The sequence below is a fragment of the Salminus brasiliensis genome, chromosome 1 (genome assembly GCF_030463535.1).
Source record: "Salminus brasiliensis chromosome 1, fSalBra1.hap2, whole genome shotgun sequence".
Taxonomy (NCBI): domain Eukaryota; kingdom Metazoa; phylum Chordata; class Actinopteri; order Characiformes; family Bryconidae; genus Salminus; species Salminus brasiliensis.
In genome coordinates this window covers 9,596,952-9,621,809 of record NC_132878.1, presented here as the reverse complement: position 1 = coordinate 9,621,809, position 24,858 = coordinate 9,596,952, and the positions used below count along the sequence as shown (strand labels likewise).

General features: G+C 44.9%; 1 protein-coding gene across 2 annotated transcripts in view; it reads left to right on the top strand.

The window, feature by feature from the left end:
- The window catches only part of fam222ba (family with sequence similarity 222 member Ba), a 103,387-nt gene extending 82,856 nt beyond the window's left edge, over nt 1-20,531 (top strand). For both annotated transcript variants that reach the window (XM_072662844.1, XM_072662903.1), the window contains exons 3-4: nt 13,783-14,281; nt 15,202-20,531. In XM_072662844.1, coding sequence (XP_072518945.1) covers nt 13,783-14,281; nt 15,202-16,525 — 1,823 coding nt within the window. In that variant the 3' untranslated portion in view covers nt 16,526-20,531. The remainder of the gene's footprint in view (nt 1-13,782; nt 14,282-15,201) is intronic.
- Nucleotides 20,532-24,858: the final 4,327 nt, after the last annotated feature.

The following is a 24,858-nucleotide window of genomic DNA, read 5'->3' as shown; positions in this document are numbered from 1 at the left end:
TTTCAGTCTTTATATTTATATCACTCTCTCACCCTTTCTGTCTTTATATTTACATTTATTTTATTTTTCTCTCTCTGTTACTCTTATGTTCTTACTTTTTTTTTTCACTCTCACTCATTGTCTGTTTGTCTATCGCCTTGTTTCTGTCTTAATATTTATCTCACGCTCTCACATCTCACTCTTCCTATTCGTTTTTTTTCTCTCTCTCTCCCCCTCTCTCTCTCTCACACTGTGTCTGTCTTTCTATTTCTCACTCTCTCTTTATCTTCCTCCTTCTTTACATTTAACTTTCTCACCCTTTATGTTCTTCTGTCTCTCTTTGTCTCTGTGTCTCTGTGGAGGACAGATGTGGGTGGTTGGTGTGGTGCCAGATGTGCCACGAGATTGGCAGGAGAGCTGTTTAGAGGAAATGTCAGGGGCCATTTTGTTTAGTCAACACTGTTAGAGTGAGAGAGAGTGAGCGAGGGGCTGGATGAAGGGGATGAGGGGCTAAAGTGCTGCTTCATCCGGGCAGAGATGAGACTTGCTTCCGCTTCATGGTCTGAGTCTGTGTTGTGTCGAGCGCCACCTTTCATTCAGACTGGTCCTGCTGTCCTACACTACAGACTCTCACCACAGTCACCCCCCTCCTCTTCCTCTTCCTTCCTCCCTCTCCGTGCCCCTGTGGAGTGTGTTCTCGGGGGAGGTTGGCTGGTGATAATGAGGACTCAATCTCGTTAGGATGACAAAAACCCGGTTAGACAGACTGAGCGACGGGGGCCGGCCGTCAACAGAGGCAGAGATATCGGTATCCTCTCACGGGGGAGTGCAGAGGAGGAGACGGAGGGGGACGAGCACGGCAGGAGAAGAGGAAAAGAAAAGCACGGCAACTCCAGGAAGGGTGTTGCAGGTGTTCAGACTACAGGAAGAACTGAACTTTCGGCTGGCCTCTTTATTTTTCCATCGTCTCTCAGGCTGACTTAGTTCTGATTTGCTGATTTTGCTCATTCATGGAGAAGGACCTTTATTTAGCGAGCTGCTACACTGTGGTCTGATTCACTAGCTTTTCATGTCGCCCTGAGGTCAAGAACAGCCGCACCCTGATTGATGACATGTTACTTTTTACCCAGTTTTTACCCACTTTTCCCCACTTCATGCCAAGTTTCTTATTTTTAATTTAATAGTGTAAAATAGTACCATTAACTATTTTACACTACATTTTTACCCTTATTTTATCAGTTTCTTTTACACACTTGTTTTACCAATTCATTTTACTAGTTTCAACCCTTTTTTTTTTACCAGCTTTAACCACATTATCTTTTTTTATCCACATTTTGTGCATTTTAACTTATTTTTAATATTTTTACCCTTATTTCACCCATTTTTTACTCCATTGTCTTTTTCCCCACCCGCTTTTTTACTCAGCTGTCCACTTTTTACCTACTTTTTTTACTCAATTTTTAGCAATTAGTTTTATCAGTTTTTACTCATTTTTCTTTACTCAGTTGTCGTCTTTTTACCCACTTCTTAGTCATCTCTTTTGCCAGTTTTCATCCACCTTAGTTTACTAGTTTTAACTACTTTTACCTACTTTTTTTTTTTTTTTTTACATTTTTGTGGTCATGAAGGGATGCACATGGTCAGCAACACTACTCAAATAGTCGCTGACATTCAGGCTATTGTGGATTGATATTAACAGGACTAAAGTATCCCCCCCTCACCACCTTATACATTATACCACCTCCACCAGCCTGGACTGTTGACACAAGGTAGGTCGGGTTCATAGATTCATGCTGTTGGTGCCAAATTCTGACCCTACCATCTGTAGTGCGGTGCCTCAGAAGAATTCGAGGCTCATCAGTGCATCATTTACTGCAGCCTCAGCTTTCTGTTTCTGGCTGACAGAAGTGTGAAGCGGCTGCCCCCTTTTCTGCGGATTGCACTGCTGCCACGCGATTGGTTGATTAATAGCTGCTTAATGCTTAAATGATAGCTGTACAGGACTTCTTAATAAAGAGCTCCTTGAGTGTACATCTCCATCTCTCTCTTTCTCTCTCTATCCCTCTCTCTTTCTCTCTATCCCTCCCTCTATCTCTCTATCCCCCTCTCTCTCTCTCTCGCTACCCCCCTCTCTCTCTCTACCCCCCCCTCTCTCTCTCTATCCCTCTCTCTCTCTATCCCTCTCTCTCTATATATATATATCTCTATCTTGCTCTCTCTCTCTCTCTCTCTATCTATCTATCCCTCTCTCTATCTCTCTATATCTCTATCTCTCCCACTTTCTCTATTTTGCTCTTTCTTTCATCTTTCCCTCATCTTCATCTGCTCTCTCTCTTCCTCTCTTTCCCTCATCTTCATCTGCTCTCTCTCTCTTCCTCTTTCCCTCATCTCCTTCATCTGCTCTCTCTCTCTCTTCCTCTCTTTCCCCATCTCTTTCATCTGCTCTCTCCCTCTCTCTCTCTCTCTCTCTTTCCCTTTCCCTTTCCCTCATCTCCTTCATCTGCTCTCTCTCTCTCTCTCTCTCTCTCTCTCTTCTTCTCTTTCCCTCATCTCCTTCATCTGCTCTCTCTCTTCCTCTCTTTCCCTCATCTTCATCTGCTCTCTCTCTCTTCCTCTCTTTCCCTTTCCCTCATCTCCTTCATTTGCTCTCTCTCTCTCTCTCTTTCCCTTTCCCTTTCCCTCATCCCCTTCATCTGCTCTCTCTCTCTCTCTCTCTCTCTCTCTCTCTCTCTCCTTTACTTTCTCTCATTTTTTGCTGTTTCTTTTTCTTCTTTCTCTCTCTCTCACTCTCTTGTTTTGCTTGCTCTCTCTCCTTCTCGCCCTCCCTCTCTCTCTCCCCCTTCATCAGTGGTGTGATTTTGAGAATAGCAGTAATCAGTCTAGCCCCAGGAGCCCCCATTACTGACACACAGGGCCGTTCCCCATTGTCACTCCCCCCTCCGTCTTTCCATTTCTCTCCCCTCTCTCTCTCTCTCTCTCTCTCTCTCTCTCTCTCTCACTTACTCACTGCCTCTCTCTCCCTGTTTCTTTCTTGCTCACGCTCTCTCACTCTCCCCCACCAAACAAATCACGTCACCCCATCGCTCTTATCTCTGCTTCTTCTGCCTGATCGAAAGCTCCTCTCTCAGCTCTTCTGTCTGACCGGGGGGGGGGGGGGGGAGATGCAGGGGAGATGCTGGACCCCTTTCTTTTTCTCCATCTCAGCTCATACCTTCATTTCCTACCAGCTACCAGCGCTTCTACTGCTCTGAACAACAAGCTGGGCGAGACAGTAAGAGTGAGTGAGAGAGGAAGAGGGGGGCTGGTCAGAATAAATGAAGGTGGGCAGTAATATAAGAGCTGTATAATAAAGTACTCAGAACATCTGTGGTTTGAGAAGGAGTGTGTGTGTGCTATTGTATCAGTGGTAAATTACTCCCCCATCCCTCTCTTTAATTTAACATGTAGACCCTCACTCTTGCACACTCTCTGTCAGCATATACACTATATGGACAAAAGTATTGGGACACCTGCTCATTCATTGTTATGAAATCAAGTGTATTAAGAAGAGTTTATCCTACTTTCTGTACTGTCTGAGGAAGAAGGCTTTCTACTAGAATCTGGAGCTCTGCTGTGAGGATTTGATTGCATTCAGCAGCAACAGCATTGGTTAGGTCAGGCTTTTGGATGATTACCACCCTACCTCATCCCTGACTCCGCAACATTATTAGGAACGCCGTTCCACTGTGCCACAGCTCAAAGATGGGCAGGTGAAACCCCTCTCACGCCTAGAGGCAGAGGGTCCTATGCTATTGGCAGTGCATCTCTACAGGGTCTAGACATGTGCACATGTGTGTGCATTTGTGCATCTGTGTCAGCAATTGTGCAACTGAAAGAAGCTGAATGCATTCATTAGATGAAGTGTCCACAAACATTTGGCCATACTGTGTGTGCTTATTTACTTTCTCATCCTATCACTTTCTTTCCTCTGGTTCTACATCTCTCTCCTTACTCTTTACCACTCTCTCTCTCTCTCTCTCTCTCTCTCTCTCTCTCTCTCTCTCTCTCTCTCTCTCTCTCTCTCTCTCTGTGTGCTGCTTCCTGTCTCTATTCCAAGTTCTCCCAAGAGCCTTGTGTCTAGGCCAGATGTGCCCTGCCAACATCTGGACGAAAGCATGACACACGAGGCTGAGTGTGTGAGAAATCAGACCTTATCATAGAGAAAGCGGTATCTGTGAGAGAAGGAGACAGACTGCAGACACGAAGGAGAGAGACAGGCAGAGAGAGCACTCGCGCATGTGAGAGAGAGAGGCAGACAGATATGGAGACCGAGACGGAAAGACAGAATTCAGACCCTCATACCTGATTCAGACCTGTCTCCTCTGCTGTGGTCAGAGACAGAGAGTGAGTGAGTGAGTGTGAGAGAGAGAGACAGTTGGTGGGGTGGTAGAGAGAGAAAGGGGAGGGTGGTGTAGGGTGGTGTGGAGTGGCTCCTTCACTTCAGTGGTTGAGTCTCTATAATTGCTACTCATGGAGGCTCCCCTCAGGGCGTCGTGCTGCTCATCAGTCTCCAGGCCAGCAGCCCTCTCACCACACACACACACACACACTTACACACACGCGATATGCAGCATCTCCAGGGCGTGATTTGTCACCCTGACAGAGAGCTAATCTGACAGGGCGTCTGCCCTCGGAGAGACGCGCCGCATTTTCTGATCCAGACCATTTTTTTTTTCGTCCCTCGCTCACTCAGTGTGTCTCACTCTCTCGTTTCAGTGTGTGTGTCTCTCTCTCTCTTTCTCTCTCTCTCTCTCTCTCTCGTGCTCTCGCTCTCTCCCACAATCACACCTTCTGTCTCTCGCCCTGTCTCTTGCTCATCTCAGCCACTTTTTTGTGCTCTCTCACGATTCTTCACTTGCCCCCCCGATCTGTCCCTCAATCACATGTCCTGTCTCTCTCACTGACTGTCTCTCGTGCGCTCTCTTTCGCTTTGTCTCTGGTTAATCTCTTGCTCCCTCTCTCAAGCGCTTTGGTCTCCTCTCACTCATGGGTGTCTCTCTCTTTCTCTCTTTTTTACACACACACACACACACACACACACACACACACACACACACATACACACAGTGTTTCTTTCTACCCCATAATCTCTCAATCACTCACTCGGACTCTCACTCAGTTCCGGCTTGTTTTCACTCTCTCGCTCTGTCTCTCACTCTGTCTCTCTTGTTCGGTCTCTCACTATGTTCAGTTTCTGCTTGTTCTCACTCTCTATCTCTGGCTCTCTCGCTCGATTTCTGGTTGGTGTCTCTCTCGCAATCACTCACACTGTCTCTCTTTTGCTCTTTTTTCTCTTACTCCTGATTGGGAGTTTCTCTCTCTCTTTCTCTCTCTCTCTCTCTCTCAATGCCTGTACCCAGTTTATAATGGGCATGTAAAACTTCTCGAGAAACTACAAACCCACACATCAGAATGAACAAATCGTCGCTGTTACACAAAAACCTTGTATCTCCATTTTTCACTCCATTTTTTGACGTAATGGGAATCTGGCAGCTGTCTGTTGCATTGTATTACAATTTCTTGATGAATGAACCAATAGAAATGCTCCACAATGACTTGAAGGATCTAATCTTTTACTTTGACTTCCAGTCCATTCCATACATTGATATAAAGTTGACATTGGTGAGATGCAACCCATTACACCCCTAATGAATACAGAAGAGGTAAAGCAGCATTATAGAGAACTTTTATTTCTTGCTCCTGGGCTCCCGGTACCTCTCCCTCTAACCCTAACCCCCTAAAGGGCCTGGTTTACATGCATTTCTGGACAAGCTGAAACATACAGAGCAGTCACTGAAAGGGAAAGAAGCATATGGACTGAGGTGGCTCTGGGTACACACAGCCCTACACAGTTTTTACAAGCGTTGTCTTGCCCACTTCCCCAGAGTCACATACTGCAGTTAGCACTGTGCTGAGCCCGGAGCCGCAACGATGGATGCTGCTGTCTCTATTACAGTCGATTGAAGCTGCTGTTTTAAGGTAAAATTGCTCCATAATGTTGCTTTAAGTTAGAATTGACTCCATGTTACATCTTGCCTCACTGTTCTCTACATCATACAGGCATACAGGGGCAGTGGTGGCTCAGCGGTTAGAGCGCCGGGATAACGATAACAGGGTTGTGGGTATGATTCCCGGGCTTGGCAAGCTGCCACTGTTGGGCCCTTGAGCAAGGCCCTTTACCCTCTCTGCTCCCCCCGGGCGCTGGCAAATACGTGCACCTTTACCTTTACCTTTATACAGTGACAGAACCCACTCGACACAGCCCCAGTACACCCCTCTATCAGTTCAGGTTAGTGTTCCAGAGGGCCGTGCATCTAAATTACAGCCATGAAGAACAGCTTCCATAATCCGATCACTGCAGAGAACAGCAAGGCTTCAACTTTTCAGGGCGGCTCTAATTCACCACGTGCTCACGGAGGATGGGAGAGAGCGACCGGGAGAGGGAGCGAGTCAGTTCAGCGTGCAGAATGAGTGCTGGAGCGGTAGAATGGAGTGACCTCGCTGTGAATCGGCCTGTGTTGAGCGGCCTTGGTCACAGTGGCGAGCCTGGAGATGAGGGAGCCAGGGGCGGATGGAAATGCATGTAAATGGGATGGTGTGTGTGTGTGTGTGTGTGTGTGTGTGTGTGTGTGTGTGTGTGTGTTTGTGTGGGAAGGATCACTAGTTCTGGATCAGAGTAGTAGGGAAGTGCAGGTGGGTGCACATCAGAAGCTCCCCTCCACCTTCATTCACTCCATGTGCTCTCTCTTTCTCTCTCTCTCTCTCTCTCTCTCTCTCTCTCTTCCCTCAAGTGATGAAAGCTTGTTTAATACAAAGGCTCCCTTTCAGCAACCAGACAGCAGTTTCACAGAGAACGCTTATCATCGTCAAATTCTCTCTCGCTCTCTCGCTCTCGCTCTCTCTCTCTCTCTCCCCCCCTCTCTCTCTCTCTCCCTCCCTCTCTCTCTCTCTCTCTCTCTCTCTCTCTCTCTCTCTCTCTCTCTCTCTCTCTCTCTCTCGTCTTTGCTGTCTTTCCTTTCAACAGCTTTTCCTTTTCTCTCCTGTAGACGCATCAAACGTGTCATACCAGCTTGAGAAAGTAAAGCTTTTTTTCCCTCTCTCTCTCTCTCTCCTGTAAGAACTATCGGGCATGAGTGAAAAGACTCCTGAAAAAAATCCCTGAAGTGCATCTCTACCTAATTTTCACACACACAGTGTGAAATATCCAAAACAACCAGTGAACTTAAACGTGTCCGTAGAGGTTTGTATATAATGTTGATTTTGGTAAAATGCAGAAAAAAAATCCTTTGGGGACGAGTTTCTCTCAGAGCGCCTTGTGTGTGTGTACCCCTCCATTATTAGTAAGTGACTGTCACTGCCCACATACTTCTATGTGTCCTGTATGCTGGCATGGATGTTCACACAATGGCAGTACATCCACTAGAGGGCAGTTGAGAGTCAAAGGTTTTTGACTACAATAAAAAAAAAAAACATAAAACAAAAAGCAAATTTTTCATGAAACATAACAGAAGAATTACTTACAGCAAACTGTTAAGCAGTAGCCTGATATGATGAGAGTACCTTAATGCTGACTGTCTGCCGATATGGGTCCGGTCTTTTTTATAGATAATACAGCTCTGCAACTTTGGTAAGACTTTCTGTTAATAAACACCAGTAAAATGACTATTTTTAGCGAACGGATTCTGTAAAAAAATAAATAAACAAATAAATAAATAATTAAAAAAAAATATATATATATATATATATATTTTTTTTTTAATTATTATTTTTTTATTATTATTATTCATTAAAATAAAGTTCATTGCTCTTTAAAAGGGTGCAATTGTATTATGCTTTTATTATTATTATTATTATTATTAATATTATTTCCAGTGGCACATAATTGTCTTAAAATGACAGTAATATTGTTTACTGCAGTGAATTGTGGGGCAAAGTATTATCCAAAAGATATTAATCAGGTCTACTAATCAAGATTAATTCTATGTATTGTAAGTGTATTCAGATCACATTACTTTTATTGACTGTTACAAAATGCATTACTAAATACATTTAAAACAGTATTTTGACCTTTTTACCATTTTAAATATAAATTAAAAAGAGCTATTCTGCCCAAATTTAATTAGTTTATGTTGTTTTGAAATAACAGTTTAAAAAATATATATATTGTTTTATGCTCTGGTAACATTTACAGTACACTGAGTTTTTACTCTATGTAAAAAAAAATGGTTGAGTCAAAACAAGCTATGTCAGTTTTGTAAGAGCCTGCTTACGCTTAGCCACTTCATGCATCTCTGGCTGATTGCATAGCTGTCCAATCAAGGCAATCAAGAAAAGGCCAATGCAGCCAAGAAGCACTGGAGACAGATTGCTGTCTGATCACTCAAACCACTTCAGGAGGAGGTCTAAGATGTATTGGAGGCACAAGCCAAGTGTAAATACATCCATTTCTCGTTTCTTCAGGACACTTATTAAAATGTCAGCTCTACTTAAACGGAGAACTACACAGTGATCTTGACGTTCATCTGCACTATAAGAAAGTAAATGATAAGAGTGCTTCTCCAGTGGCGGTGCCATATAATAATAAGGGTAGCACCATGCAGTGCAGACATATCAGAGGTATGTATGATCTTCAGGCTACTGAATGACATTAACCCAGCTTCTACAAGCATACAAGACCACCCATTACCCTCCCTTACTTTCCAGTGATGGGTGATGAAGATCAGCTGGCAGCATTAATTCTACTGCTGCGTTGTGGAGCCTGCGCTCATTTTCTGCTTCATAAGTGCACATCCTAATTAAACGTTCTCCACCGCAAAGATGCTAAGCTTGAGCAAAAGATTTATTTCTCCCTCAGAGATATAACCTTACCCTCTTAAATGAACTCCAAAGAATCTGAAAACTCTCATTTGCTTTCCTTTTTGGCCTTAAGCCTGCTGTTCCCTGCACTCAGCAAGATGTAGCGAGTAGGGCAGAGGGAGAAAGCTCTCTAATTAATCAGCTCATTTAGAGCCAAGGCCGCACTTATTACAATAAAGCTTCTGCTGCTGTCTGTTTAGAAATACTGCTGAGGTTTGGAGGCCTCAGTAGCCAGGCCAGGTCTTTCACTTATACGAGTTCAGCCAAGGGTGTGTGTGTGTGTGTGTGTGTGTGTGTGTGTGTGTGTGTGTGTGTGTGTGTGTGTGTGTGTGTGTGTGTGTGTGTGTGTGTGTGTGTGTGTGCGCGCTTGTTAATGTGCAAAGAATCCGTCTTACACAGATGACTAAAGATGTACCAATATGTGAATAGCCAGTATCATGTAAGTAATTTTGTTAGTAAAGGTGATAGGTGAAAGGGTTCTTTTGAGTGAAGCCACTGAAGAACAATTTTTGGTTCTAGAAAGAACCATTTTTGTAAAAGAGATGTAAATAAAGAACCTTTAAAGCTGAAAAAATTGTGCTTCGGAGCACCATTATTATTCAGAGTACATGTGTCTTATAATGCAGATACTTGTTTCCAATAGATTCTTCTATGTTTCCAATATTATCCCACATTCCTACACCATTCCTGCACTATTTTTTGGCATAGAACTGCAGAACTGAAGAAGTAGCTGATAAAAGCCCTGTCCTTGAGAATAATGCCAAAGCCCACACATTTTATCACCGTATTGCATCGTCAGCACTCCAACCTTTCAGGTGCACTCTTAAAACCTGAAGGTTCCCAAATGCTTATTGGCTTGGACACTCGGTTGTAGGTGTGTATAGAACTTGCTATGCTATGTGGAGCTTATTTTGAACTTCCACTTCACATACTTGATCACGTATCTGATGGTTTTTCTGCAAAGAACCTTTTTTTCACCTGTATAAACCACTTAAAATGTCAAGGGTGAATGTTTTATTGCACTTTTTAATACCAAAGAATAGCCCCACCAGTGTGGGGAAGTCCCTGTGCAAGCCCCTGGAGGTTCTTCAGTTTAGAACTGTGGAGGCACTATCCAGTGCTTCGAGGAACCTTCAGGGAACCTTTTTCTTCTAAAACCCTCTTCCTAAAGAGAGATTCCAACTTAAGAAGTTCCTCTACAGTTTCAAATTGTATGCTTATGCTTTCCACAGTGTAGTTACTGGATAATACACCTTAGCATGTAATAAGCTGAAAGTGTTGAGGGGTTAAGAGACGTTTAAACCCAGTTTTGAGTCGTCATTATTTTATATTTGACAAATCCTGCTCTTGAAACCAAGGAATATACTTTGATTAATGTAATGTCCCGGTTATGGATGGCTGTGACTTTGCTTTTAAGTTTCAACAGGTGGCCTGTGTTAAAGCATTCAGCCAGCCCAGACCGTGTGTTGTGTCCTACAGTGCACTGCAAACAACATAACCATCAAGATTATTCCAGGATCAGACCAATCGTTTTAAAAACCATGACACATTAATGCAGAATTTAATTCATATTTGTAGCCAGATGCCATTATATGCTAAAGTTTGAGCACCGCTGTTCAGATAATGACGTGGTTGGTGTGGCGCAACAGATAACACCACTACCTGCCACTGAGCTACCACACCATGTTGGAGACTGGGGTTCGATTATCCTGGGTGACTATGCTGCGCTACACCAATAAGAGTCCTTGGGCAAGATTCCTAACACTCCATTGGCCCACCTCTGTAATACGGGTAACCTTGTAAGTCGCTCTGGATAAGAGCGTTAGCTAAATGCCATAAATGTAAATGTAATTCGATTTTCAGTGTATTGGCTGATTTCTGGAAACAATCCATCATATAAATTGTGCCATGCCATTTGAACACCCCACATCATTTTCCCCTAATATGTTAAATGAAGCCAGTAGTCAGTAACTGTGCACTGAAATGTGCAGAATGTACCTGTGAAGGATTTGTTCATTTATTTTCACTTAAACAGTCAACAAAGCATGTAATGTGACCTGGTGTGCCAAGACGTTTGCATAGTTTAATGGTAAGTAAATCAGAGGGACTCTGAGTGGCTCAGCGGTCTATTGCGCTGCTACTGTGGACCAGGGGTCGCAAGTTTAAATCCCCTTCTATGCTGCTTTGCCATCAGCAGCCTGAGTCAGAGAGAGCATAATCGGCCATGCACAATTGGCTGTGCTCTCTCCCCTCATCTCTTTCAAAGCAGTGTTGGCTGGCACAAGCATCTGTTACCTGGTGCAGTGCGGCTGAGGACCCTGCGCTTTCCCATGAGCATGTTGGCTGCCCTGTGATGCCACGTCGGCAGCAGATGTAAAAAGGGGCAGAGACTGGCTTTACATGTGTCTTTACCCCCCATTGCTAGTGCAAGGGGGAGCTAGGAAAGGCAGAAATTGTGTCCCAAGACAAATTGGGAGAAAATAGGTCATTTGAATTCAAATTTTGTAAATTAAAGAAAAGGTAAGCAAAGCAGGTAGCAGTAATGATGATAATCACAATAACATTGATACTGATGATAGCAGCTATAGACTTCTGTCTGTAACTTAACTTTCCGTTCTTATTTAAGCATAAAGAATCTGCAAGAAAATTCATTCACACACATGATTTGGCATGCATGCAAAATCAATCGTTCCATTTCCCACCCAGTAGCCCAGACTCCCCCATCACATGATGCTACCAGTGCTGGAGGGGTGAACGCTAGCACATGCTTCCTCTGAGTTGCATTAAGCCAACCAACCTCTTCTTTCCAAACTGCTGCTAACGCAACCTCATTGAACAGTTAAATATGCTTAGAGGAGAACTGCCAATTCTGTTACATTAGCTAACAGACGCCTGCACTGGTTGATATGGAGAGAGAGGAGAACCATCCTACCCACCAAACAAAGCCAGTTGTGCTCCTAATCTCCGAATGATCCAGCAAACGCTTAGACAGCTGGGCCACTCAGGATCTTGCATCCTACATTTGTTGATCTTCAGATCACAGATATTACTTGGAGCTGAAATCTTTAAATCTTGACCTTCAAGGTATAGATTTGAAGACCTATAGGATACAGACAGTCAATGGCATATCAGAATAAAACCAGTCTTGATTTTTAACCAGTTGAATCGTTCTGCTAAGGATAGTTTATCCTGCCGCCGTCATTTGCACACAAACCGATCAGTATTTGTCCCTCTTCAGTTCCACAGTGAACCCGTCCCGAATCCAGACGCCCATGCAGAATTCATGACTGCTGGGACTTGTCGAGACTTCACACACTTTGAGATTCTCTCTGTGACACTCGCATACACAAACAGACACACATGCGCGCACAGAGATGATTGACATAAGGAGTTTTTTTTAAAGACTGTAACAGATGCACTTGTCGGGCATTAATGTGGCTGGGAGAGTGCTGATTGGTGCTCGGAGAGCTTTGTCAAGGTGTGTCTGTGTGTGTGATCCCTCTGTGCTACGCAGGAACTGGCACCTGTGGTGTTGATGGCGAAGAAGTGTGCTGGTGAACATTCACCTGCTTCTGGTGCTGTCTGCGCAGTTTGTCACATACACACACATCTTGCGCTTCACTTGCGTCAGTACCAGATAGTCGCCTTTTAAATGCCTTAACGCTGCATTATTCAGTCATTAGGGAAGAGGCAGTTTTGCCCTGTATGCTGAAAACCAAATCTGTATGCTTGAGAGCACCATTTTCTACCAGTAGGACCATACTGCAGGCCCGAGCAGTCTAGTGTGTTTTAATGCTTCTTCAATGAATCAAACGTAATTCTCAAATGATTTAGCTTCAGTAATCTCCATAGAAAAGCATGAGTAATGAAATGGGACGCTCTGGAACAGCTGTACATTAGCGGCCCCCATGACCAATGGCAAGCATTAGCTAGAGGGATATGAGGCCTTCCAGGATTAGGCTATGGAGCAGTGCAACTGGGTTCTCTGGAATGACGGAGCTCCATCCAGTACATTTAGGATGAGTTGAAATGGTCCAGAATGGTCCTGCTCCTCCAACATCAGTACCTGACCTTCCTCATGCTCCCATCGCTGAACGGAGCTGGGTTCTCTGGATGGAGCTCCATCCAGAACCTTTGGGATGAGTGGAGTGACAGAACCAATCGTCCATCATCGGTACCTGGCCTCACTGATCTTATGGCTGAATGCATCACAGCAATGTTCCAGCATCTAGTATAAAGTCTTCCCAGAAGATTAGAGCCTTTTACTGCAGCAAAGAGTAGATAAATCTCTCTGCATGCCTCCTCAGATTGAGCTCTGCTGGTCTGTATTCTCACCAAGAGGCTTCCTCCCCAGAAGAGAAGAGACCGTTCCAGTCTTTCTGACCTTCCACCTGTTCTGCAAAGATGAGCTCTCTCTCTTTTCTCTCACTTTCTCTCCTCATTCTCCACCATCCTTCCTATCTTTCTTCTTTATCTATTTCCTGAATGTCAGGAGCCTTTTGTGGGAGCGCTGAGACAGGGAATATGAGAATATCAGGCCAGTCAGATTTAGAGCCGCTCTGGTTTCTGACTCTGAGTCTCTTGCCTTTCTCTGCAACTTCACATTTTAGCTGCCCTCTGATTAAGCACTCTTCTATCTTACACTTCTTGTTGCTAGGGGCTTGCTAGGCAGTTGGTATGGTATTCCAGGTGGTTGCAGTCACCTAGCAGCACCATCGCAACAACCTGGAATACTGTAGCAACAGCAACGCAACACTATGAAACAATATCATCCTAGTGACCATGTAGCAACAACCTAGCAACTGCCTGACTACAAGAACCACTTAAGCTGACCTACTTTTAACTATTCTTGATTTCATATTTCCATTTTTTCTAACAAATGTATCTCTTATCTCTATCTCTGTCCAGGGGACACTACACAGAGGATGAGATCAGCTCAGTATCCGACCCCCGCGGAGCTGGATGCTTATGCTAAGAAGGTAGCCAACAGCCCACTCACCATCAAGATCTTCCCCAACAGCGTCAAGGTTCCGCAGCGCAACCACGTGCGCCGCACCGTCAACGGCCTGGACACGGGCGGCCCTCGCTACAGCCCCTACCCCCCTTCCCAGCCAACAGCCAAGGCCGGCCTCCTGGCCATCGTCAAGGCGCCCATAGTCAAGGGCATTGTCAAGGACTTCGCCGGTACACGGGCGCACCTGCACCCAGAGGCCATGATGAGCGCCCCCGGAGGCCCGTACGCTCCTCCTGCTGGTGCCAGCACTTTAACCCTCCACCACGGGCCGCAGCCGCTCCCCAGAGCGCCCGCCCAGCATCAGCAGGGGCTTCCCCAACACACACAGACTCTCCAGCCCCTCCAGCAGCCTCAGCCTCAGCAGCAGCAACAGTCTGGAGCACCACACCAGGGGTGGGCAGTTATTTCAGTGCTTCTTTAATTAAATGCTGATTATATTTTGCCCATTATATCATCTGGAACAACACATACAAGGTCATCGCTGTCACGCACAAATCTTGCATTACCGTTTTTGCAGTTTTTCTCGTTTTGACATGATGTGAATCTGACCGTAGTTTTTTTACATTGTGTCCAACCAATAATTTGGACCAATATAAATGCTCCAATTGACTCTCCTGTAAAGTTGCCATTTGGAGATCTGAGTTTTTTTGCGCGACAGCGATGATTTGTGTGATATATACTTTAGATGTAAACCAAGCTATTCGGGCTGATTTGGTGGGACTTCTAGAGAAACATACCTACGATTTCTTTGCGGTGGTGGTGGTAACCAGGGGATGTGATGTTTACAACACAAATATAGCCGTTTTAAAGACTATTTAAAACCAGCAGTGAACTTGCACATCTTCTGAGTTTCATATGTAATGTTTATGTGGAAAAACACCTTACATGTACCCCTCCACCAAGCTTGGGTTGTAGTTATATTGTTTTATTATAAAACAAAGTCATCACCATTTTATGTAATAGCATTTTATGTTCACAAGTTAAGTTCACATCAAACCAATCTGAATGACATTTACATCTAAAAAATTTTTATGCAGAATGTTTGAAAAATTAGTTAGACCTTCTCCTTAAATGATGTCGTACCTGTTTCACATGTGGTACAAGGACATGTAATGTTAATGCAAGTGAATATTAATAAGAAAACCCTGTTTTTTAAGTGCACAAATAATGGACAAAAACTTTCTTGTGAGAGTCTTGTAAATAATGCACATTTTTATAGCTCATAATATATGTATGTAATTTGCACAGTCCTTGATTAATTGCTGTCATAACCTTGGGGATTAATAAAGTTTCAATGTATCTATTTATCTCAGGCATCACCCCCCTTCCGCTATGCCCCAGCACCCCCAGGGCATGGGCAGGACGCAGCCTCTGTCGCACCCTCCTGCTCTGGCACACCCAGGTCCACAACCCCCTCCTGCTGTCCTGCTCCAGCAGCAGCAGCAACAGCACCTCCAGCAGCCTCCACCAGGCCTGCAGGGCGGCGCCAGGAAGCTCCCAGACGCCGACGCCCCACCAAACGTGACCGTGTCTACCTCAACCATTCCGCTGTCCATGGCTGGGGCCCTGCACCAGGGCCGGCAGGCTGACCTGAGCAGCATCGTGCACCAGATCAACCAGTTTTGCCAGGCGCGGGCTCAGGGTGCCGGCACCACATCAGTGTGCGAGGGCCAAATCGCTAACCCCAGCCCCATCAGCCGAAACCTACTCATCAATGCTAGCTCCAGGGTGTCTATGCACAGTGGGCACCCCGGTGCCCTCATGCACCCTTCGTGCACCGTGGGACCCCTGGACAAAGCTGCTGCCCCGGCCCCCATGGGCGCCATACCCCCACACAGCATGGGCACCATGAACCGGATGCCTATGTATCACAGTGATCTGAAGCAGCAGCAGCAGCATCCGCAGGCTCTGCAGCACCAACAGCAGCATCAGAACCACCAACAGCACCCAAGTCGTCACCACCACCATCAACAGCAGCAGCAGCAGCAGCAACAACAACAGCAGCAGCAGCAGCAGATGAGGTCATGGAACCAGCATCAGCTAGCCCACCTGCAGCACATTTCAGACGGGGTGGGGCATCCTTGCAAGCCCCCTCAACGGGACCCTACTGGCTTCCCCTGCAAGGGCATGAACTACCCTCCGGAGCTGTGCATGGGGCAGCCTTACACCCTCAAACCCCCCATGGATAAACCCACGCCCTCGCCGCCGGTCGTAAACAACAACAACAACAACAATGGTATGGCGCACTACGCCAATGGGCAGTACTACCACCAGCCGCCGGTGTGGGGCAGCATCCTGCCCACGCCCAACAGCGACAGCTCGGGATCGCAGGAGATGCCCATGCCGTTCCTCAGCACCGCAGGCAACGGCACGGGCAGCACCAACCCTGCCCCGGGGGGAGTGGACTGCGCCCCCACAGGGGCAACGGCTCATTACCGGCCGCCGGCAGGGGTGGCCGTGGTCGCAGGGCAGACTAATCTGATGCAAACGACGGATTACATGGGAGGGGACTTCCAGACGCCCTGCTTCCGAGATCAAAATCTGGGCTTGATGAGGAAGATGCACAGGCCGCCCCCAATGGGCAGGGTGGTGGCCCCCCCTTCCGAGGCCCATGGCCAGCACCCAGGGTACAGATAAGCTCCAATTAGAAATGGAAAGAAAAAAAAAATAATAACAAATCCACAACACACAGGCTCTACTCCTCTGTCTCTGTCCACTGCAGATAGCCACACATACTCTACACTCTATATTCGCTGTCAATCTGTCTTAAAACAGATACTACTTACCGTGAGGAAAAGCATTAATACGCATTCGCATCAAAGATTCAGTTTAAAACCTGAAACCGATCGCTGGACTCCAACACACACATCTAACAAAGAGCAGTGGTTTCTCAATTGTTTTATTTTCCCTTTTAATCTTCAGTCTTGCAAGTGATCAATTTTTAAAGGAGTGCTTTAATTAGGTACCTTTAGGGATCGGGTTCAATATGGCCTCATTCCCACATTAGTTTTTCTCTCCTTTTCTTCCCTCCATGGTGTCTCCTGGAGTGGATCTAAATACAGAACTAAAGTCGTCCTCCAAACGTCTGAGCTGGGTTCTGATCAGGGCAGATTAAGCTCCTTTATCTGCAAACAGCCGACACGGCGGCTTGCGGTTCAGTCCGACAGGCTCAGTAGTGCATCAGGATGCTTTCTTTTCTTTCTTGTTTTTATTGCAGGATCTGAGCTGCGTAAGAAGAAGCAATCTGGTTGCTCTCTCAAGATTGCTAGCAGACAAAGACACCTCGCCGTGACGTAGCTACTGCTTAGAAAGCGCCTCGGCCTTGTTGTCTTCTCCTTGTTCTTCTTCTGCTTAAATAAATATATTTATTTCTTTGTAAAAACAAAATGCTACTTTGGCTACAGACACTTCAGAGTGGTTGATGTATGTCAGGTGACCGATCCAGTCATTTGTTCAGCCTTGTCTGAGCGGGGGCAGAATCCGTTATGCCTCCACTAGACTGCAGTTGGTCCACAATGTCAATTATTTGCCTGCGTCCCTGCTCAGATCTGGACTCCAGTGGTGCCGAGTGCGGAAGACATGCACAGAGATTATGTTCAGTATAAGGGAAGGTGGGGCACAAAGTAACGTGAAATGACTTGAAATCTAACTCTGACTTGTTCACTTTAGGTCGCTTTCTTCTTGTGTTCCCAGTTTCCCCTCACTTTAGTCGTTCCCAGCTCTCACCAGCTACCTTAGTCTCCCTTGATCACGCAATACTACCAGTGCTGGGAGGTTGAAGGCTAGCATGTTTTTGCAAAGATGCAAAACTATGTTGCATGGATAGTTCAACGCATTTGGAGGAGTAGCTCTGTTCTGTCAGCTAACAGACACCCACATTGAGATAAAGGATGAGGGAGGTCAATCCTGCCCACTTGCGGATGGCTGTGGCATCACTGGGGATAGAACTTAAGCCCCAGATAATGGAGCAGGTGTCATTCTGAAGGAGTCCCAGTTCGAGCTAGGGAAGCTAAAGTACAGCCTCCACATGGTAGGGTTGCTAACTGAACTGAAGCCTTCCAGTTACGAACAGAAGTCCAAATCTTCCAATGCGAAAAACATTATTTTAAAGGTTTTTATTCATGTTTGATTGTTTTCAGATATTTTTTGTATTTAGGTTAAATCTGCCTAAATACATAAAAATCAAACAATTGAATTTTTAGTTTTGCATCTTTTTGCAAGACTTTTTTTTTTGTTGACATGTTCTGGACAACTCGCCCCTGGGTCCACCAGTGTGGCAAGTTGCAGTGTGAGCACCCGTCTCTCTTTCAGCTCAGCTGTTCAGAACGGTACATTCTGGAAATGGAGTCTGCATTGTCTTTGTAGCACAGATGTGCCACTTGCTTGTATAAAATGTAGTGAACTTGCCCAAATACTTTGAATTATTTTATTAATAACTATTTAGCAAAAACCCAAAATGTGGTTTGTGCCCCACTCTTCCCTCCATTTCTAAAAGTAAAGGTGCTCTGAACGGTTCTTTGAACAATACCATAGACTAACCACTTTAGGTTTCTTAAAGAACCATTTTTAAAAGATGAGTGTAGAGAACAGTCGTTTAAAGCTCTACTTGATGTAAAGATTCCTCTCCAGTTTAAAGCTTTACACTCACACATCTCTACTACACAGAGTCTGAGTGGTCCAGTGGACTGAGGCGCTGCCACCGTGACCCACAGATTGCAGGTTTGAATCCTGCGTCATGGCTGCCATCTGCAGCAGCCGGAGCCTGAGAGAGCACAATTTGCTTTGCTCCAGGTGGGTAGATCTCCCTCCATCTCCATCATTTCAGTGTGGCCCGGGTGCCTGCAATCCAAAGCATCACAGCTGGGTATCTGACGTTTTCCTCCGAGCGCGTTGGTTGCCTGGTGATGCTGAATTGGCGGCAGTTCGACAGGAGGCAGTGGCTGGTTGCACATATGTCAGAGGAGCCATGTGTCAGTCCTCACAGTCCCTCACAATGATGGGGGAGAGTACTAACAAGTAGGTTGGGCGATAGGCTGTCTCCAATGTGGTTCTTCTATGGTGTCACTCCCAGAACCATTAGCTGCACCTTTTGTTTTTAATCTTAAGGAGTGTACTTTCAGTTATCAGTTCTTTCGTGTTTTTTTTAAGTCTACCGCCAGCTTTACGGCCCTAAGTGCTGCGCCAAATCCAGTGTCTGTTCATGCCTGTAGTGGCGAGTCGCGTCTCGATGGGTGCAGCAGGAAGTCAGCAGCAGGATTGTGAATTTGAATGATCTTAGGAAGACACTGTGGGCTGATGTGAAAAGGAAGGGAGACGCTGGGGTGCCGTCGTGCTTCTGCTTGGTTTTCTTGAGATAGGAAAACGTATTACTTGAATCGCAGGGGTGGGCTTTTCTCTCCCGTTAGATGGTTTGCCATGAGGTTAGCAGGACTAAACTTACTACTGGAGAAGATTGTGTATCGTGGATTGTTACTAATATCGTTTAGCGACTAACGACGAACCAAACTGAGATTAAAGTTCTGTCTGATCCTACGTTTTTCCCCCATGTATCCGCGGAGAGAACGTCACACTTAGGAGATGCTACTGATGCTCTTTAATGACGTAATGATGTGCTTGAATAGACCAAATTGATCACTTGCAAGAAGTCTTGTGGGTAAATCAAGGAGGACGTTTTCTTTTTTTCTTTTTTTTTTGTCTTTTGTTCGTTTTTTTAATGTCGGAGGTGAAACAGCAGATGAATTGTTTATTTTATTGTACACACTGGCTAATCTGCTATACTACTGTAACTCTAAGAAGTGTAATGATTGTGTGAACGGTGGATACCCGTGGATATGATTACCAAGGACTTTTCGTGGATGAAATGGGGTATTTGTGTGTGTGTGTATGAATGAATAAATGAATGAGTGGCCTGGTTTTGTATGAGTGTGTGTGTGTGTGTGTGTGTGTGTGTGTGTGTGTGTGTGTGTGTGTGTGTGTGTGTGAGAGAGAGAGTGTGTGTGTACGTGTGTGTTCGTGGGTGGATTCGCCCACACCCACTCTCTGCTTGCCTCCCTCTGGAACAGCCCTTATAAAGCCTTAAGTATTTGGTCCTTGGACTTTCCTTTGAAAACAAGCATGGTTATTACGGAACCTATAATAATGATAATTATGAAAACGACGAGAAATAGACTATAAAGGAACAGCAATTTTTTTTCCTTGTTTATTTTTATTAACTAAAGCTTTTGTTGAACTAGAAAAGCAATTCCTTAGAATGACTTTACAAATGAAAAATGAAGAAGAAAAAAAGAATCATATTTTATCGTAATTATGTTTTATAGCTGTGTGTAGTTCTGGGCTGTAACAACAAATCTTTTTATTCCAAGTTTCAAAGCTTCAGTTTTGCAATTTGTGACTATTTATAATTATGAACTTGATTTTGTTTTTCTTGTTATTTAAATCTTTTTTTTCCTTGTTTATTTTATTTTATTTTTTTGCTATAGCTGTGAAAAGGAGGAGGGCTCTAGAAGGCCTTTCTCTTCTCTGTCACTCTGTGGCTGTTGAGTGAATGAATGCGTGAGCGAGATCCTGCAGAGCGTGTGAGAGTTGTGCTACTCTTTTTGTAATATTGTAATAATAAAATAAAGTTCTAATTTATGCTTTAAAACTGGCCTCGGCTTTACTAAAGGAGACACTCCTCAACGCCCATTACTCCACCCTCATCTCCTTAATGCCCCATTACTCCACCCTCATCTCCTTAATGCCCCATTACTCCACCCTCATCTCCTTAAAGCCCTATTACTCCACCCTCATCTTCTCAAAGCCCTATTACTTCACCCTCATCTCCTCAAAGCCCTATTACTCCACCCTCATCTCCTCAAAGCCCTTTTACTTCACCCTCATCTTATCTTCTCAACACCCTGTTACTTCACCTTCATCTCCTCAACACCCCATTACTTTTCTTCCAATCTTTTTAACACCCCAATACTCCCCTCCCCATCTCCTAAACAACCCTTTGCTTCTCTTCCCATCTCAACACCCCTTTACTCCACCCTCATCTCCACAATGCCCCTTTACTCCACCATCATCTCCGCAATGCCCCGTTACTCCAACCTCATCTCCTCAATGCCCTTTACTCTCTTTCCCATGTCCTCAACACCACGTTACTCTTCTCCATCTCCTCAACGCCACGTTACCCCACTTTCATCTCCTCAACGCCCTGTTACTCCATCTTCATGTTCTCAACACCCATTACTCTCTTCTCCATCTCCTCAACGCCACGTTACTCCACCTTCTTCTCCCCAACGCCCAATTACTCTCCACCCTATCTCCTCAATGTCCCACTACTCTGCTCCATGTTGGTAATGCCCCGTTATTCCCCCCAATCTCCTCAGTGCCCAATTACTCTCCACCCCCTTTTCTCAACGTCCCATCACTTCACCCGACTACAACATGGGGGAAGCTGGTCAGCGCTCTGTAACATGGTAACATTGCAAGTACAAGTTTTTCTTTTTTCCAAAATGAACAGACCGGAGATGAAGGTGGAGGCAGAACTGGTGAAGGTAAGTAAAGGCAGTAAATCTGTGTAACACACTGAGCAGTTGGAGTAGATAAATCTTTATCACTCAGAGAGCTGAGAAAAGTAAAGCTCAGGGTGAACCTCCTTCAGAGAAATGTATGTAATAGTGCTCAGCATAAACTCATCAGAGCTCATCACAAGACCTCTCAGACAGTGAAGGCTCTCGACTGTTCTCACTGCAGCTAATCGGCACGAGACACATTCTAAGCGTTTATACGTTTATGCTTCTAGAAGCTAGATGTCTTAGTGGGCAACACCACACAGCAGGGTAAAATGCTAACACTATCTCACCCACATGGAAGTTTGCTGCCCACTCAGGCCAAACACCATCGCTATGCCAAGAAGAACTGGTGGGGTATCTGTAGAGTGGCATGATTAGGTGATAAGTGTCTGGAAGAACAGATTTTCCAGCATTGTGTTCAGGCCTGGGAATGAAAGGTTGGCCTAAATGGGGGGAAATGGTTCCAGAGTGGTTGTGTTCACCACCTCTCAACCACTAGAGGTCATGTTTCTTGAATCTTGACTATTGACTTCTTGAAAGCAGCTTCTTGTCCTGTTGGACCTTTTCTACCGTTTTTGATTCAGCTTAGTTCTGCAAACCTAGTGACCTCTTGACCTCTCAGTGGAGCTCTTCCAGCAAAAGTCTCTTTCAGTTGGTCAGACACGTCTTCAGCAGCACCTGTCCGTGATTCTGTTTGGTGGTGAGCTCACAAGTGGGTTCACTTTCTCATTTAACATGATCTGACTGGTGGCTGCTGATCCATGAAATCCTGACTCTCTCACCGTGCTGAACACATGGTGGAAAAAACAAGTCCAAAATGAACGGGAGGCTCACACTCACACGTATGAGCTTATAGCTCAGTGTGTGAGGGCTATTTGGAGTGCTTGAAATGGTGCTTATAATAGTTTCCCCTGTTTAGGTTAAAGTAAACAGGGAAATGAGAGGGGAATTATGTAAATTCTGGGCGTCAGACTCCTTACTAGTGGCTCGATTTACTATACTTGCACACACCCAAACCAGATATGAAAACTGTAGGTTGGTAGGTTAGTTCAGAAAGCAGTTCAGGGTTAGGTCCGGGTGTTTGGGGACATTGTTTCTAAGGATTTTAACATGGAAATTCTGCTGCAGTCCGAGGCTGAAAGAACCGGAGTGATCGCTGTGGAATTTAAAACGAATCCAAGTTACGTCCAAACGTCTCCTTTGAGATCTTTCAGAATTGGAGGCCGTTGTAAAACACCATCAACCATCACCTCATCACCCTAATGCTAAAAACACCCTGACACACTCAATTTCCTTCAAAATGCAGATTGGTCACATTTGTTATTGTACGTTTTTGGACAAGCTAACGCTTCTTTCAGCTGTTTTTTTTAATAATCAATGAAGAAATTAAATAATGTAATGGTTAAGAGTCAAAACTGATCGGAAAAAACATTAAAAGTCTAATGACTTAAATGACAGATCATAGAAGGGTAGAATAAATAAAACCAAGTTTATTAAAAATAGTAAAACTATACCATGACAGTAATCAAGGCATCAAATTTGATAAAGTTTAAAAAAAGAAGAATAAATATAACTAATAATGAAACCATAGCTAAATCTTATTAAAACAGTTGCAGGGTGATTGGAGGTGGATAGAAAACATTTTTAGGTGAGATATGAATTTTAGGTGAGATGCTACATTAGACTAAACAGCAGATCTTCAGAAAATGTCTACATTAAGGAAACGATAAGATTTTGCTGCAGATTTTGAGAAAAGCAGCTGTAACAGCTGTAAAAATCAAGCATGTAACCCATAGCAATCACAAAAAGGCCATGAAATTCTGCTGGCTCTGTTAAGCATAAGTTTGCTTTTACACTTTTCACTAAAATGCATCAGTGGGGTCAGACCAAGCCTGGTTTTTCCTTCCCAGGTAAAAATCAGATGTGGATGTGAAAGATTTCCATGTACATTTGAGTTGAATGTGTTACAGACTCATGTGTGGCACCGCTATGGTCTGATCACAATAATCCGATCACAAGGCATCCTGGCTGTGTTTACAAAAACGTGTTGATCCAAGGTGTAAACTGCCTCCATTGTTGAACTCCATGTGCAGCAACTAGCGACTTAGCTGTTAACTTGTTGGCCGTTAGCTGGCTCATGTAATTGCAACCTATATTTCTCATCTGTTAATGACAATCTTAATGAAAGTCTGATCATCCTACAGATGCTACATCCTACATCCTACTCGTGCTCTACACTAGATAGACACAAGTAGGCCTCCCTAGATTGCAGGCGTTGACTCAAACACCTCCAAAGGGTCCTTTAGTGAACTTTACTCGAGCTAATAAAAGTAGGCTAATGGAATGGCCTTTACAATAGTGGCGGTGATGCTCCTGAGGGGACCTAGTGAGGGCACGTCAACAAGGGGATGAAAAACAGCCGTGAAAAGAGAACAAAGTGTCTCAGGACTACAGCCTGCAGGCTGCATGAGTAAATTAGCAGCGCAAAAACAGGTAGCTCAGCTCTCCTCGTAGCTCCGGCATGGCAACAGGACCGGGAGAAAGGCTGTTTTTACTGGAAGTCGCAGTTTTCATCTGCATCGTATTGCGCTGCTCTTGGCCAGAAATAGCTAGTTAGCATTAATGAGGACTAATTAGCCATCTGTAATGATGAAGAACTGTGGTGCCACCACTGATCCTCATGGGTACTCTACTCTCCAAGGACTGCAGCGCTACCGAACACGATCACCTGCGTCTTTTTGTCCCTTCCAGCTGAAGCAGGCCTGTTTTCCTTCATACTAGGAATGGGTGATCTCACTAATTGCGTGTTCCCCACTGATGCTCAGGCTAATATCCCAGACGGATGCTTTAAAAAAAAAAAGGGGGGGGGGGTGTTTTACTGTACAGTAAAAACTGGGTATGAAACCATTACTTTTGTCCATATCGTGTCTCCTCTCCTCATCACTTCACCCGCGTTGAGCTAATGCTAGTGTCTTTATTGTAATGGATAGCTACAGCTGGCAGCGAGTAACAGAGCGGTGCTAGCGTTAGAGGCTGGTGCTGTGTCCGGAGGTTTGCTGGGGTAAATCTATTAATGCACACTCTGAGTAAAAGCCTTGGTGATGTAGAATAATTATGGCGGGGTCGGGCCGTGTTCTCCATTAGACGTCTAGTTGTTATTAAGTGTGAGCGTGCGAGACAGGATCTCACTGTAACGTCTCCCGTAATGAGATGAATCCCTTTAGAGATGAGGGGAAGTGACCCGAGCTGTAGCCTGTTTAATTCACTAACAGAGGCCTAAAACACACCACACTGTCAACACACTCCGGGAATGAGGGAGCAGGAGGGGCTCTCTCATAATCTCCCATTTCTCCATTTCTCTCTCCCTTCTTTCTCTATTTTATTTCTCTGTCTCTCGTCCTCATTTCTACAGTT